The 27,945-nt window shown below is 46.3% G+C and overlaps 1 protein-coding gene across 1 annotated transcript in view; it reads left to right on the top strand.

Annotated features, from left to right (window-relative positions):
* The window catches only part of LOC309808862 (forkhead-associated domain-containing protein 1-like), a gene marked incomplete at both ends in the record, with an annotated part of 196,741 nt that overhangs the window by 20,365 nt on the left and 148,431 nt on the right, over window positions 1–27,945 (top strand). The window contains 3 exons of the mRNA XM_082629439.1: window positions 12,657–12,927; window positions 21,763–21,872; window positions 24,971–25,207. Of these exons, the coding sequence (XP_082485565.1) occupies window positions 12,657–12,927; window positions 21,763–21,872; window positions 24,971–25,207 (618 nt within the window). The remainder of the gene's footprint in view (window positions 1–12,656; window positions 12,928–21,762; window positions 21,873–24,970; window positions 25,208–27,945) is intronic.

Genomic DNA, 27,945 nt, shown 5'->3' with positions numbered 1-27,945 from the left:
ATCCCCATTTTACAGACAAGGAATCCGAAACTCAGAGAGGTTAAGTAATTTCCCCAGGGCCACACAGCTAGTCAGTGCAAATTAAACACTATCCCCACTTGTGGAAAAAGGAGGGGAGAAAACCATTTAGTCTGATGCTAGCTGGAGCAGTAGCCTTGACTGGTTTTCACACCGAGGAAAGCATACTCTCACGGTCACTCGAATATGCACGGATTTTTTCAATTCTTATTCCTACACGCACTTGCACCTTGCTTCATTCCTCGGTTGACTACAGGCAGCTGCACAAGTGTTCCCCCGGCCTGTGCCCAGGGCACTTTGCAGGACTCTCCACAGCCCCATCTTCTCAAAAGTGCTCTCTGCCGGGGCGTCCCCAGCTTGAGAAGCTTCCATCCATGATGCTCATATTCATGGAGGGGTCCTTTGCAGCGTCCGTGTGAGGGCAGCCTGTGGACTGCCTGACACCTTCCTACAAATTCCACTTCCTGATGACCCCAACCTGCTGACTATTTAAAAGAAGAGAAAGGAAGAGGGGGAAAGGGAGAGGTATTGAAGAGCATCTCTCATCAAATATTTTGAAGCCCAGTTTTTCTAAAAAATTCGTGGCCGTCTTGCTTCCGGCCTATTCTTGTTTCCAATTGATTTTGGGGTCCCTGGTGAGGGCGCTGTGTTTCCTCCTTGGATGGAGTTTCCACGGAGGACTGCCCTGATATCATACAGATTAAGTATGATGAGAACTGTTCTTCTCCCGACAAAGAGTTCCCAAATGAAAGCATTTAGTTCAGGTTTTGTGGTGACCCTAACCAATAGAGGAGGGTGTGAAAGCATTTTACTGGGGGAGGGGGGTGAGGTGCGGGGCGCTTAGGAATCCAGATGTGTGTGCAGATGTCACAGTGGTTAGAGCACGTGCCCTGAGGTCAGGCTGACTCCAGCGCCGTCCCAGCCCTGCTCTTGACCGGCTTTTATACTGGACGTGCACAAATCATCTACCTCTCAGGGCCTCGGTCCCCACTCCTGTAACAATAGTTCCTACCACCTTGAGTGACTGTGGTATTAAGTGGGCAAAGTGCGTAAATTGCTTAGTCCAGCGTCTGGCACCTAATAAGCACATGATAACCCTCAGCTTTAGAGTCAAGCAAACCAGCATGGAGCAGCCAAGATGCCTCCTTTGTAAATGTCCTTTTGGACAGGGAAGCCTCCCAAGACCTGCCCCCGCTTGCAGATAAATATATTTGCAGATAAATTACCCATAGAATAACATACAAGATGGAAAACTATAAAGAAAAACTCTTGTTTGACAAAGTGCATTGGCAGCCAGGTTGTGCCCAGGACCATCCTTTTTTTTTTTTTTTTGCGGTCGCGTGCCTCTCACTGTTGTGGCCTCTCCCGTTGCAGAGCACAGGCTCCGGACGTGCAGGCTCAGCGGCCATGGCTCACTGGCCCAGCCGCTCCGCGGCATGTGGGATCTTCCCGGACCGGGTCACAAACCCGTGTCCCCTGCATCGGCAGGTGGACTCTCAACCACTGCGCCACCAGGGAAGCCCCCAGGACCATACTTTGTAAATTATACCTCTCTCATCAAAGTATAACCTAGGGCTGCCATACTGCACAACTCCAGGTTCACCATTCACAACGTAGTCCACGTGGATGGCGCCCACTGAAGCTGTGCAGGACATAACCCGCAGGGCCATCTGCAATGCCCTGAAGCAACCGTTGATTAATCCCATAGAGTCTTGGCACCAGGCGTGGGAAATTGAGGTCCCAGAGTCAGGTGTGCTGCCGTGTTGTGGGTTTTGTTTGTTGTTGCCTTTACTCGTGCTTTCTGAGCTCTGGGAAAGGAGGTGTGGAAACAAGCTGTGCTAGTCACAGTGGCGCCGTTCTTACAAGGCAGCTGAGTAAGGAAACCCAAGTCACCCGTATGTATCCATCATGTCTTTCTCTGTTCTGAAATACGGCAAAACGGATGGAAATGGCCAGAATGAAAAAGGAAGCCAGGCGCCACAAATGACGTGCCGAGTTGTTCCATGAGGGGGTTGACAGCTCCTTGGCGGCAGCCCCCATCCCCATGACTGCCTGTGTCTGGCCTTCCCTGTAGCCTGCTCTGCCCTGTTCCCAGTCCAGCCAGACTCTCCCCCGTGGCTCCTGGATACTGTCTTCTGTCCCTGCAATGTCATGACGTCCTGTCTTGCGAGAAGAGCGCCCTCTGTCGGCCAATATTCCTTGCTGCTTTAATGGGGAAGCTCTGCAGAACACAATCGAGAAAGCAAGGCCTTTGGAGTTGGATGGACCCAAGTTGAAATGCCAGCTGCAACTGACTTTACCTTTCTGAGCTTCAATTTCCAATTTCTGCCAAGGAGCTACTCATTAATCCCAGGTCCCCTTTCCCCCTTCAGTTGTTTTTTATAGAGGTCCCTGGGACCACCCCTATCATGGCATAAACTGAGGCTCAGAGAGTTTCAGTGACTTCCCCAAGGTTAGGCATCAGTCATATAGATCCAGAGACAGGATTAAAAGCCAGCTCTCCTGAGTCCCTTGGAGGCTTTTCCTAATAGCACGAAGCATCGTGGGGCCGTGAGAGCCCAGGCAGGTCCTTCACTGCCCAGCGGTTAAGGAAGGTCTTGCAATTCCCAGTCCAACCTGCAGTTTCACACGCTGACAGGGGATGATTCATTATGTGGGTAAAAACGAAAGCCACTGATAATAGAAGAAAATGCATTTTCAGTTATCTGGCTTCCTTGCTTGTTTGGCTCCACTCACTTATTTTTTGGCTTCACCAATGCAGGATCTTAGTTCCTTAACCGGGGATCAAACCTGCACCCCCTGCTTTGGAAGCGTGGAGTCTTAACCACTGGAGGGCCAGGGAAGTCCCTGGCCCCACTAACTTTTTTTCTTTAATTATTTTATTTATTTTATTTATTTATTTTTGGCTGCGTTGGGTCTTCGTTGATGCGCGCGGGCTTTCTTTAGTTGCGGCGAGCGGGGGCTAACCTTCGTTGCAGTGCGCGGGTTTCTCATTGCGGAGGCCTCTCTTGTTGCGGAGCATGGGCTCTAGGTGTATGCGCTTCAGTAGTTGTGGCATGCGGGCTCAGTTGTTGTGGCTCGCGGGCTCTAGAGCACAGGCTCAGTAGTTGTGGCCCATGGGCTTAGTTGATCCGCGGCATGTGGGATCTTCCTGGACCAGGGCTCGAATCCCTGTCCCCTGCATTGGCAGGTGGATTCTTAACCACTGTGCGCCCAGGGAAGTCCACCCACTAACTGTTTACCAGGGATATTGCTGCCGTTCCTGGACAAATTCAGTTGCCCTCTTTCTTCTTCTTTTTTGACGATGGTGATCACACCTGATGGCTAATGTTTTATGCTCATTTATTATGGACCAGGAAGTGTTCCCAGCATTTCACGTGCACTATCTCACGCACTTCTCACAGACTAAGAAATGGCTGTTAGTATCCCTGTGTCTTACAGACAAGGCACAGAAATGACACACTCGTCAGGGTCCCAGAGAAGGAGCAGAGCCGGGAGCCGGACCAGAGTCTGTGTGACGCCGGATCCCAAGGTCTTAACCCGAGGTCGGCACGTTATGGCCCAGGGCCAATTGCGGGCCATCCCCTGTCTTTGTAAAGTTTCCTGGGAACACAGCCATCCCATTCATTTCAGTATTGCCTGTGTTGTCGGCTACAAGGGCAGAGTAAGCTGGGCAGATCCTATGGCCCACAGGGCTGGAAATGCTTACTGTCTGGCTCTACAGAAAACGTTGACCAGCCTCTGCTTGGAACATTATGCAGTACTGCCTCTTTCATTTGACTTGGTTTCTGAAAGAAGAACTTAAAATAGAGGGGTGAGCTGGGGAGAAAGAACTCACTCAGATTGAGCCTTACTGTGTGCCAGGAAATGTGCTTGTTAATTGCTTAAGTTTACTGAGGAATAAGAAAAAACAGACAAGCTGGAAAAATAAACTTTGAACAGTCTTTTCAATACCTCTTTAAAAAAGAGCTGGAAATATGTGGTTCTAAATATACATACACATATATATGCATTTGCAAATATAGTAATAATATAATTACATTGACATGGATCTGATAAATATACTAGACATTAACATATTATATATACAACGGATGCATATTACAAATTTTGCCTGTTTCTTCAACTGGAAAGTTTTCTTTTAAAACTGTGGACTGTTGGGAATTCCCTGGTGGTCCAGTGGTTAGGACTCAGTGCTCTCACTGCTGAGGGCGTGGGTTCAATTCCTGGTCAGGTAACTAAGATCCCACAAGTGCACGGCGAGGCCAAAAAACGAAATAAATGAAACTATGGAATGTCTTCCCTGAGTCACTTTTGAAGCAGAAATTTGGGGTTTGTAGTCTGAAGCCTGCTGTAGCTAGAGAACTATTTATCTATCAGAGTTTCTCTAAGCAGCGTTTTACTACTTGTCTTATGATTGGTTCCTTGGTCTTAAATCATTCTTCTCTGGAGATGCTGCTTTACTTTTATAAGTTGAAAGGTAAATTTGGTGCATGATGACAGTCTGGTGGGTTTTATTTGAGCATGTCATAACCTTTAAAACAACTTTCACTCTGAGTACATAGTGATGCTTATGCTAAAGTCTCAATAAGCATACTGTCCAGGAAATTTGATTGTTTGCAAGTGTCAGAAAACCAACTAAAACTAGCCTAGGCAAAAAAAAAAAAAAAAAGCTCATGGAACTGAAAAGGCCAAAAGCTGCAGCTTAGGCCCAGCTGGATCCAGGCGCCCAAATCATGGTCAGGAATCTGACTCTTTCTTCCCTGTTAGCTTCCCAATCTCAGACAGACTCTTGCCTCACCTGTAGGAAAGTGGCCAGCAGCAGCCCCAGCACCCTACAAAGTAGCAGTTCCAGGGAAAGAGCCAGCATCTTCATTGGCAGTGGCTTGGATCACGTGGCTTCCTCTGAACCAATCCCTGAGGCCAGGGGCAAGGAATGCTCTGATTGGCCAGACCTGGGTTATGGTCTCACCCCTGGGGTGGAAGGGTCAGAGTTCTATGGACTCAGGATTGTCAGGGAAAGGGTGTCTTCCCTGCAAAAAAATTAAAGTGCCCATCCAGAAGATGGAAGAAATGGATGCGGCGGAGACAAAAACAAAGAAGATGTCCATGACATTAGGAAGCATTCCTATTGCCTAAGTGGAGCCTTCCTAACGGGATTTGCCACCAGGGATCTGGGGGGAGGAAAATGATGAATAATCCACTTTTCCATTGGAAAAGTCCCAGGCCAGTCTCCAAGGAAGCAGAGTTGCTCATTTCTCTCCTGTGGTGAACAGGTGTGATGAGAAGCTCAGAGTCGGGGCCTTAGTTGTCCATCCCCAAGAAGGGTGGCGTTTCCACGTTCCTGGGACCTCTGAATAGGGCCCGTTGTTGAGGAGGATGTGGCTTTACTGTACCGGGAGTTGAGAAGCCGGCAACTGAGTGAATGACCTGAGAGCATGGGGCCCTTCAGAACAAAGCCTCTTTCTGGTCAAGCTTTGTCATCTACCTGACCTCGTAGGATTTCCTCTACCTTGTGCTTTTACAGGTCCCGTGGGGACCTACTGATGTGATGAGAAATCCTGAGGCTGGGTGTTTTATATCAAAGGCGATTTCCCAAGATCAGTGAAGTGGAGGGCACGGGGCAGCAGACAGCCTCAGACTAGGCCTCCGCAGCAAAAACTCACACACAAGGACCCCTGACGCTGTGTTGTCACCAGATGTCTACAGGCAATGCAGATGACATCGGGGGAGGTGGAGACGGGAGCGTGGGCTGAACCCTTAGCATCCTGCTGAGACAGAACCCGGACCCGGCCAGGAACCTGGCCGCTTCCTGCTTCCTCTGGCAGACCACACCCTTTGTTACCAAACCAGAACCACGTTGCTCCTTCTCTGAACTTAGTTGATGATCATTCATTCATTCATTCATTCATTCCATCTCTCAATCTGGCAAGACCGAATTGAAGCAGGCCAAGTCTAGGGGTAGCAAAAGCTATTTGCAAAAATCCGGCTGTTTTCTCATTAGATTCTATTTCCCATTTTATGGACTGACCAGGAAGCTGATTAGAACTTGAAAGGAAAGGAAAAACCGTAAGGTTGAAGATTTACAAGAAAATGGGAAAATTAGATGGGCCAGATCTCCTTTAACACAGCTGGGAAAAACCCAAACGAATGGCTTTTCTGAACAGCTCAAAGGGACTTAATTCTTTTAAGTTCCAAAACCTAAAAATAATGTATAACTTGGCGGTTCTGTGTTCTAAATGTATAATCCTGATTTCTCACACTGAAACCCCGTACATAATTTACCCTTTTCTTGGGGACATAGAATTATTACCCGTCTCTGAGTTACGGTGACACCCCGGGAGCTGTTGAGATAAAGGCCATTTGTCCTGGCACCAAGAAGCCCCCTCTCCTGGCTTCTGAGATCTACTGGCCATGTTTTCTAGTCTCCATTCTGTCTTTCCAGGTCCATGGCTCCTCCATGCTGGGGTCAGTGTGCTTCCTCGCCACCATCACCCCTACCCCCCAGGCCCTTCCAGACTGTGGGAATTAAGCTCCACATCTATGTATGTTAAATTCTTCTGTAAGGAAGACGATCTCTTCTCCCTCCTTTATGTATTTACTCACTAATGTATCTAGGTCAGTATGGACTCATGCATACTGATTTTACAGTTTGAGTTTATAATCCAATACTCATTAAGTATTTCTTCGCTCAAATTCTTCCAGCCTTGGCCACTGGGAGCTCTTTCAGATTGCTTACTGTGTCCTTGAGCATCTCCCCACCTTTTCATTTTGGGCACTTCCTTACTCTCTGCTGTTACAAGATGCGCCAGGCTTAGCATGTATTTTCCCCATCCCAGCCCCAGAATCAAAGTGCTTTTTATTTACACTCCGTTTGCCAACCGTTCAGCTCAGTCAGCGAACACCTACCATAGCAGGCACTCTGCTGGGTGCCAGCACAGCCAGCAATTGGCTGGTAAATATTTAATGACCAGCTCTCTGGAAAAAGTAAAGTACATGGATGCATAGCATAAGGTTTACTGATATAAAGAATGTGTAGCACAGTCTATCCATGTAACAAGAAATACAGTACTCTTTCTTGTAAATTCTATATAGCCAGCTAAGTCTCACAGAATGCTTTCATTGACTTTAGCTGAACTCTTGTATCCATAGCCAATTTCTCATTGCAGTTGACGAATGAGAGAGTTCCCAACCTCAGCACTCGTGGGTATTTTTGGATATTTTGGATTTATGAATAATACAAGTGAAAAAAGAAAGACGTTAGAACTCCACATGTTCATCAGTGACATGAGTGAGTTTGTTGCTGCATCAGATAATAATTTTCAAATACTGGAAGAACGTTTCCCCAATTTTTTGCTCTATTCATAACATAATGGCTAAGACACAACATGCTTTTGTATAAGCTGCATTGTTAACATTTTCTCCATTACTGTCTTAAGTCTAGGCAATCAACAAAACAAACAAACAAACAAAATCAAGCTCTACATGAACCACCATTATTAAACCTATTTATAAAAGTTTTTAAAAATCAAGCCCTCATTTATAACATTTCCTGATTTCTATGTTGTAATACGCCCTCCACGGTCAATTTCAAACTCCCAATCACACATCCCTGAATACAGAGAAGGAAAGAGAGGTGTGGTAACACATTACTATGTAGCATTTCCAACAGAAACATATAGTAGAGTGAAATAAACTCAAGAGCATAGGTAATAATAAAATAGAGTAAAATAATTAAGAAGAGGTGAGTTTTAAGTTTGTATCACCTTTTTTTCTGATATAATTTAATGGTAAATTTATGAAGTTAATTCTTATTAATGGCTGTGTTTATCAACCAGTTGGCAAAATTCCTGGACATTTAACAATCAGTTCTCGTGGGCGGGTACCAGCTGACCCCAGGACTCCTCTGGTACAGCAGTAAACATACCACAGGTCTTCCCGGATGGAGGCTGGGGTCCTCTGAGCTGCTTCCAGGGCGTGGCATGTACCAGATGAATAACACTTCCATAAGACAGTTGTCAGTGTTCCTAGAAAATCCCATTTCTAAGTAGCCCATGCGATGTCTTGTGGTTTTTCACACCATCTAATGTTCATTTCCTTTTTTTAACTTGGAAAATATCCTATCATTCACTAACCAATCGTCTAAGATCCGTTTGTGAGTATGGAAAGCAGGTAATAAATCATGACTTCGAGTAACCTAGAAGTCCTAAGAGCACAGGTATTGGAGTCCAATAGTGTCACCACTTCCTGGGTGTGAGACGTTGGGCAAGTCATTTAACCTCTCTGAGCTTCAGTTTCTTAATCCACACAATGAGGGGTAAAATGCCTCCTGCAAGATTATTCTGGAGATCAGATGAGACCACATGCATTAAGTGCCCAGCACAGTCTGTGGCACATCTGAGGCTTCTCTACACAGTGGCTCATAGTCGTTGTATTGTCCACAATAACTTACAAATGGCAGAGCGCATAACAAGCTCTCCAAGGGCAAGGTCTAAGTTTCCACCTTCTCTGCAGGCTCCAGGGCTTCCTGGCAGAATTCATGTGTACTGTAGGCACTCGATGTGCAAACTACTTCGAACGTTTTTTAGGGTCTCCCGTTCAACTTATACTCTTTTCAGGGTTAGAAGCAGATATTGGAGAAATAACACAAAGAACAAGTAGATAATTTGAAAGAAAATGGATAGTGACTTCTTGAGTAAATCATTGACCTGTGTTTATTAAAGCTAATATAAATTCAGCCGTGGATGTGGTCATGGTTAATCCAGGTGGTTGACAACCTGCTTTTTTTTTTTTTTTTGGTATACGGGCCTCTCACTGTTGTGGCCTCTCCCGTTGCGGAGCACAGGCTCCAGACGCGCAGGTTCAGTGGCCATGTCTCACGGGCCTAGCCGCTCTGTGGCATGTGGGATCTTCCTGGACCGGGGCACGAACCCGTGTTCCCTACATCGGCAGGCGGACTCTCAACCACTGCACCACCAGGGAAGCCCCAACCTGCTATTTTAAAGGTAGTATGGAAAAGAAATCAGGAGTATCACATATGCTACCTCAAAAACAAAACAAAAAACCCAACCATGGCAACATACCATATGGTCAGAGAACAGACACAAAGAAAGAGAAAAGGCATTAGTGTGTATTTTTAAACTAAAGTTTCTAAAAACCGACTTGAAGACTTCCCTGGTGACACAGTGGATAAGAATCCACCTGCCAGTGCAGGGGACACAGGTTCGAGCCCTGGTCCGGGAAGATCCCACATGTTGCAGAGTAACAGCCCGTGCACCACAACTACTGAGCCTGCGCTCTAGAGCCCACGAGCCACAACTACTGAGCCCATGTGCCCCAGCTACTGCAGCCCATGTGCCTAGAGCCCACACTCAGAAACAAGAGAAGCCACCGCAAGGAGAAGCCCATGCACCACAACGAGGAGTAGCCCCTGCTCGCTGCAACTAAAGAAAGCCTGCACATAGCAACGAAAACCCAACACCGCCAAAAATAAATAAAATTAAATCTAAACTAAAAAAATAATAAAAACAGACTTGTTGATAACTGACATTGACCCCATGCTTCCTGTACAGCCCAGAGCTGGCTTTTAAATGTGAGTCTTTTTCTTATGTTTGCTTTTCTCCCTGCCTGTTTCATTGTAGTTACCATCAGCAATTTCTGAGAAAACCTTGACCTTCCCTGTGATAGAGCAAGCCGGCAAACTAGAGAAAACCCACTTTAACCATCCAACTAAAGCTACCCTCAACCAGCACGCTTCAGAGAAAAAAAAACCACTTTATTTTTTAATTTTTAAACCCGAAGAGCTTGGAGTCTGCTGCATTTACACATCTTTGGCTCCTTCCCCATAGGGGCCCTATCGTTCGGGCTCTGTGTGCTGCAAGCGACAGAAACCAGCTCTAGCCGGCCTCAGGGATGGAGCACTTCAGGGTAGCACCCGAGCCAAGGCTCAAAACCAGCTTCCTTATTTTCCCCACCATGTTCACAGCAGCATAGTTACAATAGCCAAGAGGTAGAAACCATCCAAATGTCCGTGACGCTTAATGGATAAACAAAATACACTCTAAACTGTATGATGGAATATTGTTTAGCCTTAAAAATGAAGGAAATTCTGACATGGATGATCCTTGAGGACATTATGCTAAGTGAAATACGCCAGTCACAAGAAGACAAGTACCATGTGATTTCACTTATTTGAGGTACTTGGTACTTAGAGAAGTCCAATTCATAGAGACAGAATGTTGATCACCACGGGCTGGGTGGCGGAGGGAATGGGGAGTTGTTGTCTAATGGTTAATACAGTTTACGTTTTGCAAGACGAAAAAGTTCTGGAGATCCATCTCACAGAAATGTGAAAATACTTAACACCACTGAACTATTTACTTTAAAATGGCTAAGATGATAAATTTTATGTTGCAGGTTATTTACCACAATCTGAAAAATAAATAAACAGCTTCCCTCTCTCCATGTCTGGGCTCCACTCCCTCATGCTGGCTGCATTGTGAAGTCCCACCAGGTCACTCCAGATCCTGGTGTCCAGCCAAGTCTTCTTGGGTCTCCTTGGCTCTGATTGGATCACTTGCCCCACCACTGAACCAATCAGTATGTCCAGGGAGTGTGATTGGTTGATTGCTTAGCCACACCCACAGCAATAGGCGGACAGATTGGGAGGGAGATTCCTGGAATTTCCAGAAGAGCCAGGTGGGTTGCGGCCTGTCCACTACGGCAGTGAACCACTTGAGGCATGAGATATGAGCACTCCCTTTAGCACCCTGGCAGTTAGTGGGCAGTGAGGCACATCTACCTGAGCATCCCAGCACAAAAGGGAATTCCTCCACACTACCCGTGGTCTCTCGATTTGTTTTCTCTCAGGCGGGGGTAAAACATATTCAAATTTCCCCCTTCCCACCTTCAGCCCTTTCATTCGATAAATCTTTATTAAATCGATGAGGAAAGGTTGTAGGAATGATTGAGGCAAGACAGCCCCAGAGGAGAGGACGGGAAGGGATCGGATGGATGGAGAAGTGAGTGCAAGGCAGGAGCAGGACACCTCAGCTTCTGAAAGGAGAGAAAGGAAGAAAGCTTAGGTGGAGACCGAGGTGCCCACAGTGGAGAGAAATTCGGATCTTCATATAAGGTAACAGAGTTCTGGAACACTGCCAAGTCCGTTCCTGAAACAGGTTTCAACGGAGCCAGTGTCATCATAAATGCTGGGCCAGGGGTCACCAGGCAATTGGAGTTTGATTTTCCCGAACAGTGTTCTCCCTGACTCCAAAAAAGTCTTCAGGGGAATTCACCGGATTCTTGACTTGGCTGGGAAAGACTGTAGCTAAAAGACTGGTTTGGGAACCTGAGTGAGTGGAGAACCTTCCTCTTGAATACAATCCAGCTGGAGCTATAGGAAGTTCTGTCTGCCAGTGCTCCTATTTCGGAAGCATTCTGTCCTGTTTCTCATTACGTGTCTGCAGTCTGCAGAAAGAGAAACGTGACCGCCACAGGCGGCAAACCTTTGAACTTAGCTTCTTCCTTGAAAAGTGTGTTTTTTTCTGCCAAGAGACTGGGGGCGGGGCAGAGAAGGGAGAGAGAGACAGAGAGGGAAAGAGCTTTCCAGAACTCCAGTCCCACCACCCTCTCCACCACCACCTGAGCTTGGTGAAGTCCTTAACCTCTCCAAGCCTCATTTGTAAGCTAGGAATAAGGAGAGCTCCTCCCCTTCAGGGCTATCGCGAGAAATCGGTGAGTAATTACAGTAAATGGTAGCATTCACGATGTCACGGTTTAACCACTAGGCTCGGGGAGGGATGGCCACAACAGCATTAACCAAGACAAAGCCAGGTGTCAGCACCTCTCAGCATTTGCTTCTCCCGGTATAGATGGATTTTGATGTGCTCTCTAATGAAAGTAGCTACAGACATCTTCCGCTGGATCAGATGAAAAGAGGTTCCCTTGATAGATATTTATGGAGCGTCTGGCAAGAATCAGATGTGGCAGATGTTGAGGATCACAGGTTAATGAGCCAGTTGGGGTGCGAGCCAGTTGGGGTGCCTGCCACCCCAGAGCTCTCGGCTTCGGGGAACAGGTGGAATGGGAGTGCCAGGGAGACACACAGTGTGGACGTGTGTGTCCTGGAGAGCTGGGCTTGAATCTCGGAGATGTGGTCATTCATTCTTTCAACCAGTATTTAAGGACCTACTGTGTATGTGCCAAGGGTTTATTCTAGGAGCTGAGGATACGGTGCTGAGCAAGGTAGACAAAAAGCTGTCAGCCTCTCAGAGCTCAGAGGTGGCGTTGTACCAGCTCAGACGCTCACTGCCAAATCTGTGATCCTGGGAAAGTCACTAGGTCTTGCTCAGCCTCGGGCTCGTCACAGAGCATCAGGGGTATTAAATGAGGTAATGCATGTGAATCTCTTGACTGGGTGCCTGGCACGAAGGCTGCACCCAATAAATGGTGGTACGATAGTGTGCAAGGTGACCTATGGTGGGGACCAACATCCCAAATTTGGGGAGTCTGGGAGGGCTTCCTGGGAGAAGTGACTTATACGCCGAAATCTAGGGCAGCAATTATGTCGCCGGGACAGAAAGGTGAAGACCACCCCAGCTGCTCATAACCTCCCCTGACCCTCTTGTCTGCCCCTGCAGGTCTCCTTCCCATGGGTGAGGGGCCCAGCACCTTGGCCAAGGCGACAGCCACCTTGGGCCACCCAGCAACTGAACCAGTCACCCTCACCACCACAGACCCCCTTCTACCCGGGCATCTGGACAGCGCCAGTGCAGAGGAGCTGGTCGCAGGGGTCCCCCGAGCCCCCCATGGTCCCACCAGCCTCCCACAGGCAGCCCATGAGTGCCAGCAAGAAGATGTTCTCCTTCGAGGTGGACAGAGCCGCCCACAGCGTTCCCATCATCAGGCAAGGTACTCATGGGCGCTTCCTTGGTGGCTTAGGGGAGGGGCTTTTGCTAGGAGGATGGGTCTCAGTTTCTGCTTTCCCCTTTTTTTAAAAATTTTTATTGAAGTGCAGTTGATTTACAGTGTTGTGTTAGTTTCAGGTATGCAGCACACTGAATCTGTTCAACATATACATGTATCCACTCTTTTTTAGATTCTTTTCCCATATAGACCATTACAGAGTATTGAGGAGAGTTCCCTGTGCTATCCAGTAGGTCGTCCTTAGTTATCTCCTTTATTTATAGTATTGTGTATGTCAATCCCTCTCTTCCAATTTATCCCTCCCCCCTCTTATTCCCGGTAACGGTAAGTTTATTTTCTACATCTGTAACTCTATCTCTGTTTTGTAGATAAGTTCATTTGTACCTTTTTTTAGATTCCACATATAAGCAATATGGTATGATATTTGTCTTTCTCTGGCTTTTGCTTATGTTCTCTGGTTCTGAAGTAGAACATAATCAAATGTGAAAAAATTGGGATAAGCAGAAAGTTAGAAAACAGTAAAAGATAAGCTGTCACCCTTATCACCAGAATTCTCCCTGTTGACTTTTTGGTACAAACTCCTCCAAGACTGTGCTCTGCCCATCTGCACACATCAGTACCTCTGTGGTGAGTGTGTGTGTGTGTGTGTGTGTGTTTGTACATATATATGAATATATATGAATGTGTATCAGAATCTAAATTTATATACTTCGACTCAGATGTACAGACATATTGGTAACTGAAATCCCTCTTGCCTTAAGAGGTTTTTAAATATCTTATTACCATTTTACAGGTAAGAGGAGACTGAGGCTTATGGAGAAACTTACTTCTCCGGAGGTTATGTATTCAATCTAATCTAATCTAACGCTTTTCAGTCAAATTTAAGGCTGGTTATCTCAGTGACTGTCACTCACAGCCTGGTCACTTTGGGAACACACAGCCATCAGGGTTTCCTTCTCCCCCCTCCCCCCGAGAAGGCCTCATGGCATTTGGGCAGGAGACTTCCTGTCTGTCACCATCCTCTCGGCCTTGCCAGCCTTACTGGCAGAGTAGCTGGGTCGACTTAGTCCCTGGCATGATTCGCAGGTTTCTTCTGTGGCCACTGGTGTGAAGGTCCCATTCTCTGTTTTCTGCGTCCCAGCCCCAGACCCCTCTGAGTCCCCAGGCCTCTCGATGCCTCCACACCCTTCCCTGGTCTCACTCAGGACCACTCACCTAGTCACTTCCCTCAGCCATTCAAATAATAGTTATTATTCTGAAATATACAGACTAAGGGGCAAATGAAAGGTATCTCTGCAGTTTACATAATCATCATCATCATCTAAGGAATGCTCATGTACCTACGACCCAAGTTAAGAAATTACTCAGCCATTTCCCCCCAGCATTTTAATGTGAAAACTTTCAAACATACAGCAAAGCAAAAAGAATTTTACAGAGACAGCTCTCCTCCTAATTCTACCGCTAACACTTTGCTGTACTCTTTATTACATTTCTGTCTACCCATCCTTCTTGTCCTGCATTAATCCATCTTATTTTTTGGATGCATTTCAAAATAAATAGCACACATCTGTAGTCCTCCCCCTAAATGCTTTAGCACATATACCATTAACTAGAATTCAACATTTTTGTCTCCTTCATGTAAAATGAACACACAATGTGTATTAGTTATCATGATTGCATAACAAATTCTCCCCAAACGTAGCAGCCTAAAGCAAAAATCAAACATGTGTTATCATCTATACGGTTTCTGTGGGTCAGGAATTTGGCAGCAGCTTAGCAGGACAGCTGTGGCTCAGGGTCCCTCGTAAGGCTGCAGTCATCTGAAGGCTTGACCTGGGCCGCAGGATCCACTTCCAAGATGGCGTGCTCACATGGCTGTCAGCAGGAGGCCCCGGCTCCTCACCACATGGGCCTCCCCAGAGAGTGGCTCGAGCATTCCCATGACACGGCAGCTGCTCCTCCTGAGCAAGTGATCCTGGAGGACAAGATGGAAGTGGCAACATCTCTTGTGACTAAGCCTCAGAAGTCATGCTCTGTCATTGCTGCAATATCCTGCTGGTTACACAGGGCGTCACCCTCCAGTGTGGGAGAAGACTACACATGGGCCTGAAGACCAGGAGGTGGGGATTATCAGCAGTCATCTTGGAGGCCGGCTACCACAGCCTGCCCTCGGGTCCTCAATGATTCACACTCCTCCTCCTCTCTCCCGAGGCCCCCCAAAATCTCACCCCAGTAACAGCATCGGCTCAAATTCCAGAATCTCGTCTAAATCAAGTCCAGGTACAGATGGGGCTCATGGGTGTAGTACCTTACATTCAGCTCATCAAGTACTACTTCCAGAAATCTGAAGACCTCTGAACAAAGGGTCTGTCCGTCATACACCCAGCATATATTGGTGGGACAGACATAGCATAACTGCTACATACACTCCTCTTGTTCCAAAAGAAGAAAAACAGGAAACACACAGGAGTCCCTGGCCCAAAGCAGTTCTGAAGTCCAGCTGGGAAAATATCGGCAGTTCCTTGATTGGGCTTCAGTCCAACTCTTGTCCAGAAATGACTTTCCAGGGCTCTTGGGTCTGCCCGCTGGTCCCTGAGTTCCGCCTTCTGAGTCGTCCTCCCTTTCCTATGAAAGGTGTCCCATGGATGTGGCTGCATAGTTTTATAGCCTGCTTCCTGCCTGTAGAAGCTTGGTTGTCCAGACGCTTCTTTGACTTTTGTGGGTCTCTGTCAGTCTGAGTTGGCAGTGCTTCTTATTGGGGTTCATCCTATTAGGCAAAAACCACGCCCACAGACTTTTTTGGACCCAAGCCCTTCCACCATGGACTTCTGCAAAGACTGACAAAGGACAGAAGCTTCTTAGAAGCCCAGTTTTTTGACCGAAGGGTTCTCCTGGACACTGCCCTGGATCTGTATTCTTAACAAAGGATTTTACAACCACACCCTCAGCTTCTTCTCTAGACTGTGTTTTCTTGAGAGTGCCCTTGATTTGATCTTTGCCCAGAACCTGTTTCTTACATTTCATTTGCCACCGGGAGAGGCAGGGAATTTTCAAGCCCAGAGCATTGCCCTGGTTTAACAGCCCTTCCTTTAACTGTCTCTCCCCCTCACATTTCACTATAAGTAGCAAGAAGTAACCAGGCAGCACCTTCCAAGACTCTGTCTGGGACTCTCTCTAGCTAGACCATTCAGCCTCATCACAAACATTTTCTACCTTCCTCATGACCACAGGCAACGTGTTAGGAACCCTTCTGCCACCACCTGACAAGGATCCCTTAACCCCAGTAACATTTTCCTCACTTTCCTGGAACCCTTCCCTCACGGCCTCCTCAAAGGCCATCGGGCTTCTACTAAGACTATTCAGGCTTTCTCAAAGACTCTTGGCCAAAGTCCTCCAGCTTCTGGCCACTGTTCCATCCCAAACCACTCCACATTGTAGGGTTTTTGTTAAATTTTCCACCACTCCTGGTGCCCAAACCTGTATTTGCTACTTATTGTTGCATAACAAATTACTGCAGGATGTAATGGCCTAAAACAACAGTAAACATTTATTATCTCATAGTTTCTCTGCGTCAGGAAGTTGGGAATGGCTTAGCTGGGGGATTCTTGCTCAGGATTTTTCATGAAGTTGCAGTAATGGTGTTGGCTGGGGCTGTGGTCCTCTGGAGGGTTGTCTGGGGCTGGAGGACCCACCTCTAGAATGGTTCACTCACATGGCTTTTGGTAAGAGGCCTCAGTTCTTCACTAAGTGCACCTCTCCATACGTTGCTTGAGTATCCTCAAGCTGCCAGCTCCTCCAGACAAGTGGTCCTAGCGAGTGAGGCAGAAGCTGCAATGCCTTTTATGATCTAACCTCAGGAATCAAACTGTGTCATTTCTGCAATATCCTTGGTTACATAGAGAAGCTTTGTTACGGACTGAATTGCATTCCCCCAAAATTCATATGCTGAGGCCTCAATCCCAATATCGCAGAATGTGACCATATTTGGAGATAGTGTATTGAAATAGATGAGTAAGTTCAAATGAGATGATTGGGTGGGCCCTAATCCAAGGGCTGGTGTCCTTGTAAGAAGAGAGAGAGAGACGCCAGGGATGCACGTGCACAGAGAAAAGGGCATGTGAGGACACAGCAGGAAGGTGGCCGTCTGCAAGCCAAGGAGAGAGGCCTAACCCTGCCCACACCTTGATCTTGGACTTCCAGCCTCCAGAACTGTGAGAAAATGAATTTCTTTTGTTAAGACCTCCTGTGGTGTTTTGTTATGGCAGCCCAAGCTAACTAACATAAAGTCCATCCAGTATTGCAGAGGATGATGCAGGGGTCTGAATACCAAGAGACAAGAAGCAGTGGGGCCATCTTGGAGACTGCCTACCACACCCTGAAAGGTGTAGATCTTGAATGTGTTCACTGAGTTTTGCCAGTCGTGCACACCTATGTAACCCAAATTCCTATCAAGATATAGAACATTACCATCACCCCAGAAAGTTCCCTCATGTCCCTCCCCAGTCAATTCCCAGCCCCAGGCCCCAGAGGCACCCACTCTTCTGAATTCTTTTCCCGCCATGGATTAGATATTCCTGTTCTAGAATCTCAAGTACACAGAACCATGTAGTACATGTTCCTTTGTGGAAGGCTTTTTTCACTCAGCATAGTATTTCTGAGATTCATTCATTTTGTTGTATGCATCATGTTCTGTCTTATGAACATATATACAGGGTTTTTGGGGTTTTTTTTTTAATGCGTCCTTTGGACACATGGCACATGGGCTGTTTCTTTTCTTTTTTTCACTCCGCCATTTAAATTTTTCCACTGTAATCACCGGTTTCTCCAGTGCCATGCTGAACTTGGGGCTTCTCTAAAGGACTTGCATTCCCCCTGGAGAAATGAAGGATGAGTCGTATGGCTTAGAGTCCCTCACATCTACCTGGGCTCTATCTCCTCAGCCTCTCAGCCAGGTCTCATGTTTCCAAACGTTTGCCCTCGTTCCCCTGACACTCTCGCCATCCTCAGAAAAGGACTTTCATCTTCCCGTGTCATGGGGAGTTCCTTTCTGTCTGGGCCTCTCTACTCCACGCTTTAGAGAAAATTCTGTGCTCCAGTCCTCCATGCTGTCTCTTGACAGAAAACACCTCTTTTTAAGGGTTCCGAGAAAGCTCTTTCCTCTCTTAGCAAAGCTGGGCTCTTCCAATTAAATTGGTTTACTGTTAGACTGTCACCTTGCTTTAGACTTGAAAAATTCTATTTGAAAACCCAAAGCCAAGGATTTATTTACTGCAGATCAGGTCAGGGTTTCTCAATCTTGGCACAGTGACAGGTGGGTCGCATAACTCCTTGTTGAAGGATCTGTCCTGTCCACTGTAGAGTGTTTAGCAGCATCCCTGACTCCTACCCACCAGAGATACCAGTAGCAACACCACCACCACCACCCCTAACTGTGGTTCTCAAAAATGTCTCCAGACGTTGTCAAAAGTCAGAACGTCATTTTGCCTGGGGGAAAACTCACCCTGTTCTAGTTAATACCCATCCTTCCTGTACCACAAGGCAATAAAACGTCAGCTCCAAGGCCAAATCTTAATGGCAAGAGCTCATGGGAGGTGGGGAAGAATTACTGAGAAAAGAAAATATGTGGAGTGACTTATTAAAATAGCATCTTGACTCATATATATATATATTTTTTTCCCAATAATGGGATCATATGAACCTAACATAGGTAACCTTTTTTTTTCTTTTTTTGGCCGTGCCGCTCAGCTTGCAGGATCTTTGTTCCCCAGCCAGGGATGGAACCTGTGCCCCCTGCAGTGGAAGCACAGAATCCTAACCACTGGACTGCCAAGGAATTCCCTACCTGATTTTTAAAATTCAATAATATATCATAAACATCTTCCCACTTCAATACATTGACTGCATAGTGGTTAAAAGCATAGGCTCTGAATCCAACAAACTTAGGTTCATCCCTTGACTCTACCACTTACCAGCTGTGTGTCCTTGAGCAGATGACTTGACGTCTCTGTGCCTCATACCTCTCACGTATAAAATGGAGATGGGAATAATAATGCCTATCTCACTGGGTTGTTATGAAGATGAAATCGTATCCTGCCTGTAAGTGCTGAGCACAGCGCCAGGTGCATAGCGAACATTCAGTTAATATTAAAATATTTAATATTTTAATATTTAAATTTTAATATTTTAATAATTTTAATATTTAAATTTTAAATATTAAAATTTAAAAATTAAGTTATTACCTAACCATGATTGTTATTTAACTTTTATTTACAACTTACAATGTCTGAAAGACACAGTTAAGGTGCACACATACTGCCCCTGCTGCAGACTGGTGATTATTGGAGCGCACCAGGACAGCTGGGGGTTGTTAAAATATTAAAGTAACTCCCCTGCCCTTTGGCCAACAGCTCATGCCCGAAAATTCTTAAAGTGCCTGCGTCCCCATATCCGCCTTCCCACCGCCCCAGCCCTCCCGACCCTCCCTGGGGCTTCTCCCCACTGGGACCTCCGAAGGATCCGGCAGCTAGAGTTAAGCCAGTTTGGTCATACATGGCCCTTAGGTTCTTTCTGATAAATAACAGTAGCCGGTAAAGAAGTTTGGGGCAGGTGAGGGGTAACTGCTCCAGCACCTCCCTGCCTGGGTGTAAGGAAAGCGAGTCTCAGAGCAAATTCTAGCCCCACAAAGACTTTCGGTAAACACACCTTCCCTAATAAAGGGACCCCATCGATCAGCCTGTTCTGTAAGTTTTATGAAGTCCCCACTCCGGCCATCATCTTGCGGGGAAGGGTCCCTCAAGACAGCCACGACAGGGTTGCAGAGGCAGCCGGAGTCACCCCTAGAGATGGCATCAGATGCCAGAACTCTAAGCTGAGACTGGACAGGGGCCCATTTAGGGTCAGACCCCGTGGCCCTCCCTGGGGACACAGGCCAGGCAGTACCTTCCTCCAGTGGGAGCCGATTTCTTGAGGAATCTGAAAACAGATCAAGTCTTCCTCCTGAAAATTCAGTTTCCAAATTGAGATACACAATCAGTGTAAAATAAACCCCAGATTTCAAAGGCTTCATGCCTCGAAGAAAAAGAATATAAAATATCTCCATATTTTTTGTCGATTACGTGTTGAAATGATGTTTTTTTAATGTATTGGGTTAAATCAAATTGATCATTAAAAAATTCATCTCTCCTTTTTACCTTTTTAATGCGACTACTAGAAAATTGAAAATTGCATTCTGTAGCTCCCTTTATTTCTCTATCAGGCACTGCTGCTATAGTCAGTTAGGACTTAGCTGCTCAGGATCCAAGAGAGTCAGATGGGGGCAGTGAGCTTCAAATAAAAGTTTTCTAATCATGGACCTAGCTGGGGAGGTGGAGGGAGAGAAAATGGGCAGCTGCTGAAGTTCCAGGCCCTTCTGTTCCTCGCGCCCCAGGAAACACTGTGGCCAGGGCTGTTCATTCAACACACAAGGCTGTGCATTCTCCGGGCACCACAGGCCATCAGCTATGTCCACTAGAGGTTTTGGGGTCCACAAACAGGTTTGAGACCTGGCTGGGGGGCAGGAATCTTTGATTCTAAAATGCATAAATAAAAAAGGCAGAAGCAAAATGAATAAATGATGAATGTCCACAAACATGATAGTGCGTGCTTCATTCATCATTAATGTTAATACTCATTAAAGTTTCATCACCACTGAAAACAATTTGTTCAGCTTCTCACTTCACAGGAAGATAAGAATGTGCAGTGACTGTCCAGAAACCATAGTCACTTGGAAATTTAAAATACGCTGCTTGGGCCCAAGTGGTTTCACAAGTAGAATTATAGAAATCTTTACAAACGTTTCTACACCAAGAAAATGGTTTCTACACCATTCAGTGTTGATGTGAGTGAATTGCGAGATGTCTGATGTGATACAGAGTGGGGCCCCCAAACACAATGCCATACTCCCCGAAAGTCATATAAACAGGCCTTGTAATATTGGGGTAAATAAGAAAAAAATTAGGAAAGCTTAAATGTCTATCAAGTGGATCCTAGTTAAACACGTTTGGCACACTTGGACAATGGACCACAATGCTACCCTTGAAAAGAACCCAGTACAGCCTCAAATACTGACATGGGAAGATGTTTTTCATATTGTTAGCTGAAAAGTAAGCTGGATAAGAATCTCTGTCATGTAAATGCATTTTTGTTTTTTGAAAAGATATGACTGCAATAAAAAATATATAGCTAATGTTTAGTGCTAAATGCTCTACTTGAGGGGTCAGCAAACTTTTCCTGTAAAGAGCCAGATAGTAAATACTTTAGGATTTGTGGGTCACATGGTCTCTGCTGCAACTACTCAGCTCTGCCTTTGTAGCTGGGAAGCAGCCATAAATAATATGTAAATCAATCACTGTGGCTGTGTTGCAATAAAACTTTATTTACAAAAATAGGCAGAAGGCCAGATTTGGCCGCAGGGCCATAGTTTGCCAACCCCTGCTCTATATCATTATTCTATTTAATCTCCAGATAGCCCTTTATAGCAGAGACTATCAGTGATCCTAAATTATGTATGTGGAAACGAAGGCTTAGAAAGAGCAAATGACTTGCCCAAGGTCATCAGCTCTTATGCAGCATAGAAAAAAGTCTGGAAAGAGACACACCACAGTGCATCAGTGCAGTTAATGCTGGGGAAGAGAAATGAGGCAGCTCTTACCCTTTCCTGTCCTCCTGTAATGCTTTCAGTGCATAAGTCTCATGAATGTGAAGGTTAATCTGAAAATATTTTTTAAGACTTTGGGGAAACTCACAGTCTCCTCTGCATTCTCTGTTGATCTTGTGTGTTAGTGTGGACCAACGCGGCGGAACTGTCGGAACAATCAGTGGCCGAGGAAATTCCTGGGGCAGAGCCCTACAGAGAAATTTTTGTGGACCAGGACCTGGCCCAGTACGATAAGGTGAGGGGTCTCGGGGAAGCACAGAGCTACAGCAGCAAGAGGGACCATGGAGAGATTGCCACTGCCTCTTGTTCTCTGTGTCTCAAGGACTGTCCCTTTTTCCTACTTCCAAGAAACCACCTCTTCCTCCCAAGACATTCAGCCAGGTTTGGCCACTGCTCATTTTATCCCAAATAACATCTACAACTACAAGGTACTGAGCACCTACTGTGTGCTGGGCCATGTCCTGTGCACTTGACATTTATTAGCTCGTTAATCTTCACCATCTTCAAAATAGATTTTATCAGCCTCACTTTGCAGATGAGGAAACTGAAGCTCAGAGAGGTTCAGTGATGTGTTCACGGCTGCCCAATGCAAGGAGCAGTGTTAGGATTCAAAGCGAGGTCTGGTTAGCTTCTCAGCGGGTACTTCTAACTCCCACACAGTAATCACTTGGTCAACCTTCAGTGATGGAACAGTGATGCAAAAACACGTTCCTAGCAGGAGGAATTGAGCCCTGAAGTCAGGGAGGCCTGGGCCAAGAGACTCGTTAAAGAACCAGAGAGGTTTAAAGCAGGGATGCGAGCAGAACAGGTGGATTCAAGCCATCCTGGGAAGGGCCCAGGTCAATTTCTCCCCACTTAGACACGACCTGAAAGTTACTCTAAAAGAAGCAGTCTATAATATCTCGCTTTCCTTCAGGGCCAGGGCCTGCTCCTGCAGCAATTCTCAGAGTTTGTGAGGAGCAGACCTACCTGGGGTTCTTGTCAGACATGGAAATCCAAACCTTCAGGAGGCAGGGGGTTCCAACCAGGCATCCTGGGACCAGACTCTGAAAAATGTTGCAGAAAGGCGAGAAGCCACACTCAGATTCTGTATTTATCACTGTGTAACAAGCCATCCCAAAACTTAGCGGCTTCAAACAGCAATTCATTATTCCCCAGAATCTATGGGTTGACCTGGAAGGTTCCTTTGCTCGCGTCCCCTGGCCTCACTCATGCGGCCTCAGTCAGCCGCTGGCTTGGCCAGTTTGGTGGTCGGTCTCCATTGGCCTCCTTCCCACATCTACGGCCTCAGCCAGGACGCCTGGACTGGTGCGCCCCTTTGTGCATGTGGTTTTTCATCACAGCACGGTGGTCTCGGGGTTCCCAGGGGGCCAGAGCAGAAGCTGCACAGCCTGTAAGAACTTGCCTGGAGATCATGCAGCATCACTTCCACTCCATTCCATTGGTTAAAGCAAGTCACGGGGCCAGCCCAGACTAGAGGGTGGGGAAATAGACTGGATGGCAAAACTGCAAAGTATTTGTTGCCATTTTTCAACCTGCCTCAATTTTAACTCGGAAATATAGTGCAACCACTATAATTTTTTCTATTTATAGAAAATGTTTATAAGCCATTTATCATTTTTTCTATTTATAATAGAAAGAATTCTTTCTCTTTATAAGTCGTTTATACCCTGACTTGCCAGGACTCCTTCAAGTGACAATAAACAAATTAGCTTGAGGGGGAGCATCGATTAGCTCAACTTATTGGAAAATTTAAAGGGCCACTAGCTTCAGGTATGGCTATATCCAGGAGCTTGAATAATGTCATCAGAACACCTCCCCACTACCAACCTCTCCCCTCTGTTTCCCTCAGAGTCTGGCTTTCTACATAAGGCTGGCTTTGTGTGTCAGAAAAGACAAACTCAGGCAAACAAGCCTACATATTTAAAGTTTATGATCCAAAAGAAGGCAAGATCCTCTCCCTCTGTAATCGATGTGTGAAATCTCTGATTGACCAGCTTGGGCCACATGCACATGGGGAGGTGGGACAGGAAGGAGCAGGGCACATGACTGACAATCCTACCCAGACCCCATGGAAGGAGGAACGCTCCCTCCAGAAGGGAAAAGGGACCCTCAGCAGGAAAGCAGAACCCACAGCTGTCCACTGCCCTCTGCAAACTTCTTATATTCCAGCACTGTCACGGGGCCTGGCACTTAGTTGCTGCCCTATGAATGTTTGTTGCATGAAAAATGAATAAGCACCTGGCTGATCATAACAGGGTGAAACAGGGGAAACTGCCCAGGAGTAGGGAATATGTCTGATGCTCTCTCTTGAAGTTTTGCCACCAACTTTCACAAGGACCCAAAGGAAGGCCCCTGGCAGCAGCTGGCAATGTCAGACAGGCTTTCTCATGAGCGAGACCCTGTCCTGCCCCAGGTCACGGAGCTAGCAGGTCGTGAGGCTGACTGGACGGCTCTCCTGGGAATGAGCTGGCCCAGAAATTGCCCGTTTACCTCCTCCTGTGACTGCTTTGGAAAAGGCCTCTGGGGAATTTTTTCTTCTTCTTCTTCTTCTTCAGTTTTTCTGACATTTTATTGATAACGTCTGGTGAGAAGTTTGGGGGAATTTTTTTTTCCTTTTTTGGAAAACCTAACCAATTCTTTGGCTGCAGAGCTTTTTCACTGGAGAGATGGAGGACAGGGTGAATTATACCTGTGGGTAAAGTCTACCAGCAATTTTGTTTTTCCAGCCGAAAGTTTACATGAGCCCATGCAAATAAATCAGTATTCCTGTCTCATTTACTTTCCAGATTGAGTTACCTGGAAAAAATTCATACATGAATAGCCAAAAGAGGCAGGAAATATTAGAAGAGAGGAAAGGGAAAACAAATAGTTCAGAATGTTTTAAGCTAAAACAAATAACCCTCATTATAGGCAGAAAGTGGTCAAACAGAATGTTGTTTTCCTAAGTACCTTTCCTAGGTCCCCAGTGTGCTAGGCTGTATATTATAAATGAAATCATTCTAAGTAAACTTCCTAGCAACAAATGTTCCCAAGTGGGATGGTTGTTCTTAATATGAAAGTCTAATTCTCGGGGAAAGGAAAGTTTCCGTACCTGTGAGGTACAGACATCCATTACAGGAGTCTATATACAAGTACATCATTTTAACCCAATTCTTGTCTCTATGAGATTTTCGAAGTGACAGAGATAGCCTTGAAAGTCTGCTTTTTCCCTGCCTGCCTGCCCTCACCTTCCCAAAGAATGATACCATATTTTTCCTGTCTTTCTTTAAATGGGCTCAGCCTTACATCCAGACCCACACCTAGTAAATTTCCCATCTGTCCTCCACCCAGGATGAAATAATTCTGCTGCTGGGAAAAGAAGTCAGCTGTCTCTCCGATTTTGAACTTGAATCTAAATACAAAGACACCGTGATAGCAAGCCTGCAGAACCAAGTGGCCAACCTGAGGCAGAAGCTGTTGGAAACAGCCACCTCCAGGCAGAAGGAGAGGGTGATCCCGCCCAAGTTTCAGGTTCTGCATGAAGAGGACGATGCCCAACAGAGAGAGATCCAGAGCTTGAAAAACCAGGTAGGGCTCAGAGACAAGTGGGTCGGGGCCTTGGGGTCACAACACAGGGTGACAGCTCTCAGGTAGAGCCTGGGGGGAGCCACCCGGGTAGTTAGAAATGGGCAGTCAGCACAGCATGGTGAAGAGTGCAGATCCAGGGAGTGGAGGGTTGGCAAGTTTCTAGCCTTGTAAGAACAATATTAGATTTGATTAAGTGCCTACCATGTTCAGGCCCCGGTGCAGGTGCTTTGGGTGCATTAGCTTATTTATTTATTTATTTACTTATTTAATGTATTTATTTATGGCTGCATTGGGTCTTCGTTGCTGTGCACGGGCTTTCTCTAGTTGCAGTGAGTAGGGGCTACTCTTCACTGCGGTGCGTGGGCTTCTCATTTCAGTGGCTTCTCTTGCTGCAGAGCATGGGCTCTAGGCACGTGGGCTTCAGTAGTTGCAGCATGAGGGCTTCAGTAGCTGTGGCTCACGGACTCTAGAGTGCAGGCTCAGTAGTTGTGGCCCACGGGCATAGTTTCTCCACAGCATGTGGGATCTTCCTGGACCAGGGCTCGAACTCGTGTCCCCTGAATTGGCAGGCAGATTCTTAACCACTGCACCATGAGGGAAGTCCCCTCATTAGCTATTTAAACCTCAGTCTTCTGGCAGATGCCATTCTACAGATGAGGAGACTGAGGCACGCTCAGAGATGCCCAGGAGCTTGTTACAGCTTGCACAGCAAGTGAGAGGCAGTGATGTGATTTGGGCTCAGCTCTGCCACCTTGTACACCTCATGCTTTCACACCCACTTTGCATTTCCACCCAACTCCTGTCGCTTCAGTGACCACTTCTCACACCCACCCGGACCCAGCCAGAAAGAGCTGGAGATGGGGAGAAGGAACCCCACAGTGTTCCAAACACTGAGGCCTTTATCAAACCCTGAAGGCAGCTGCTGGTTCATTTATAGGGAATTTCACCAAAAATTCTCCACCCAGAATGTTTGGATTTACCAGTCAACTTCCTTCCTCCTGAAACTAAATCCAAAAAAAAAAAAAAAAAAAAAAAAAAATTTAAGTTTTAAAGAACTACTTTAAAATTGGCCACTGATCTTGTTCATAAATTATATCTCAACAAAGTTGATAAAAAAGCAATTGGTCATTGATGAATTTTGGCCTCAGTGCATAATTCTGCTTAAAACCGTAGTCAGATTTGGTTCAACATGGTGGAGTAGAAGGAGATGTTCTCACTCCCTCTTTCGAGAACACTGGAATCACAACTAACTGCTGAACAATCATCGACAGGAAGACACTGGAGCTCACCAAAAAGATACCCCACATGCAAAGACAAAGGAGAAGGCGCAAAGAGACAGTAGGAGGGGCGCAATCCCCATAAAATCAAATCCCATAACTGCTGGGTGGGTGACTCACAAACTGGAGAACACTTATACCACAGAAGTCCACCCACTGGAGTGAAGGTTCTGAGCTCAACATCGGGCTTCCCAACCTGGGGGTCTGGCAATGGGAGGAGGAATTCCTAGAGACTCAGACTTTGAAGGCTAGTGGGATTTGATTGCAGGACTTTGGCAGGACTGGGGGAAAGAGAGATTCCACTCTTGGAGGGCACACACAAAGTAGTGTGTGCATTGGGACCCAGGGGAAGGAGCAGTGACCCCCATAGGAGACTGAACCAGACCTACCTGCTAGTGTTGGTGGGTCTCCTGCAGAGGCGGGGGGCAGCTGTGGCTCACCAAGGGACAAGGACACTGGCAGCAGAAGTTCTGGGAAGTATTCCTTGGCATGAGCCCTCCCAGAGTATGCCATTAACCCCACCAAAGAGCCCGGGTAGGCTCCAGTGTTGGGTCACCTCAGGCCAAACAACTAACAGGGAGGGAAACCAACCCACCCATCAGCAGACAAGCAGATTAAAGTTTTACTGAGCTCTGCCCACCATTGCAAGAGCCAGCTCTACCCAGCACCAGTCCCTCCCATCAGGAAACTTCCACAAGCCTCTTAGATAGCCTCATCCACCAGAGGGCAGACAGCAGCAGCAAGAAGAACTACAATCCTGCAGCCTGTGGAACAAAAACCATATCCACAGAAAGACAGCGAAGATGAAAAGGCAGAGGGCTATGTAACAGATGAAGGAACAAGATAAAACCCCAGAAAAACAACTAAATGAAATGGAGAGAGGCAATCTTCCAGAAAAAGAATTCAGAATAATGATAGTGAAGATGATCCTGGACCTCAGAAAAAGAATGGAGGCAAAGATCCAGAAGATGCAAGAAACGTTTAACAAAGATCTAGAAGAATTCAAGAACAAACAAACAGAGATGAAGAATACAATAACTGAAAAAAAATACACTAGAAGGAATCAATAGAATAACTGGGGCAAAAGAACGGATAAGTGACCTGGAATACAGAATGGTGGAATTCACTGCTGCGGAACAGAATAAAGATAAAAGAATGAAAAGAAATGAAGACAGCTTAAGAGACCTCGGGGACAACATTAAACACAACAACGTTCACATTATACGGGTCCCAGAAGGAGAAGAGAGAGAGACAGGACCCGAGAAGATATTGAAGAGATTATAGTCAAAAACTTCCCTAACATCGGAAAGGAAATAGCCACCCAAGTCCAGGAAGCACAGAGAGTCCCATACAGGAGAAACCCAAGGAGAAACACACCGAGACACATAGTAATCAACTTGGCAAAAATTAAAGAAAAATTATTGACAGCAGCAAGGGAAAAATGACAAATAACATACAAGG

Source organism: Mesoplodon mirus, assembly GCF_964341445.2.
Source record: "Mesoplodon mirus genome assembly, chromosome: 7".
NCBI classification, from domain to species: domain Eukaryota; kingdom Metazoa; phylum Chordata; class Mammalia; order Artiodactyla; family Ziphiidae; genus Mesoplodon; species Mesoplodon mirus.
Note: the sequence above shows the minus strand (reverse complement) of the source record. Positions and strands in the feature narration are given on the sequence as shown.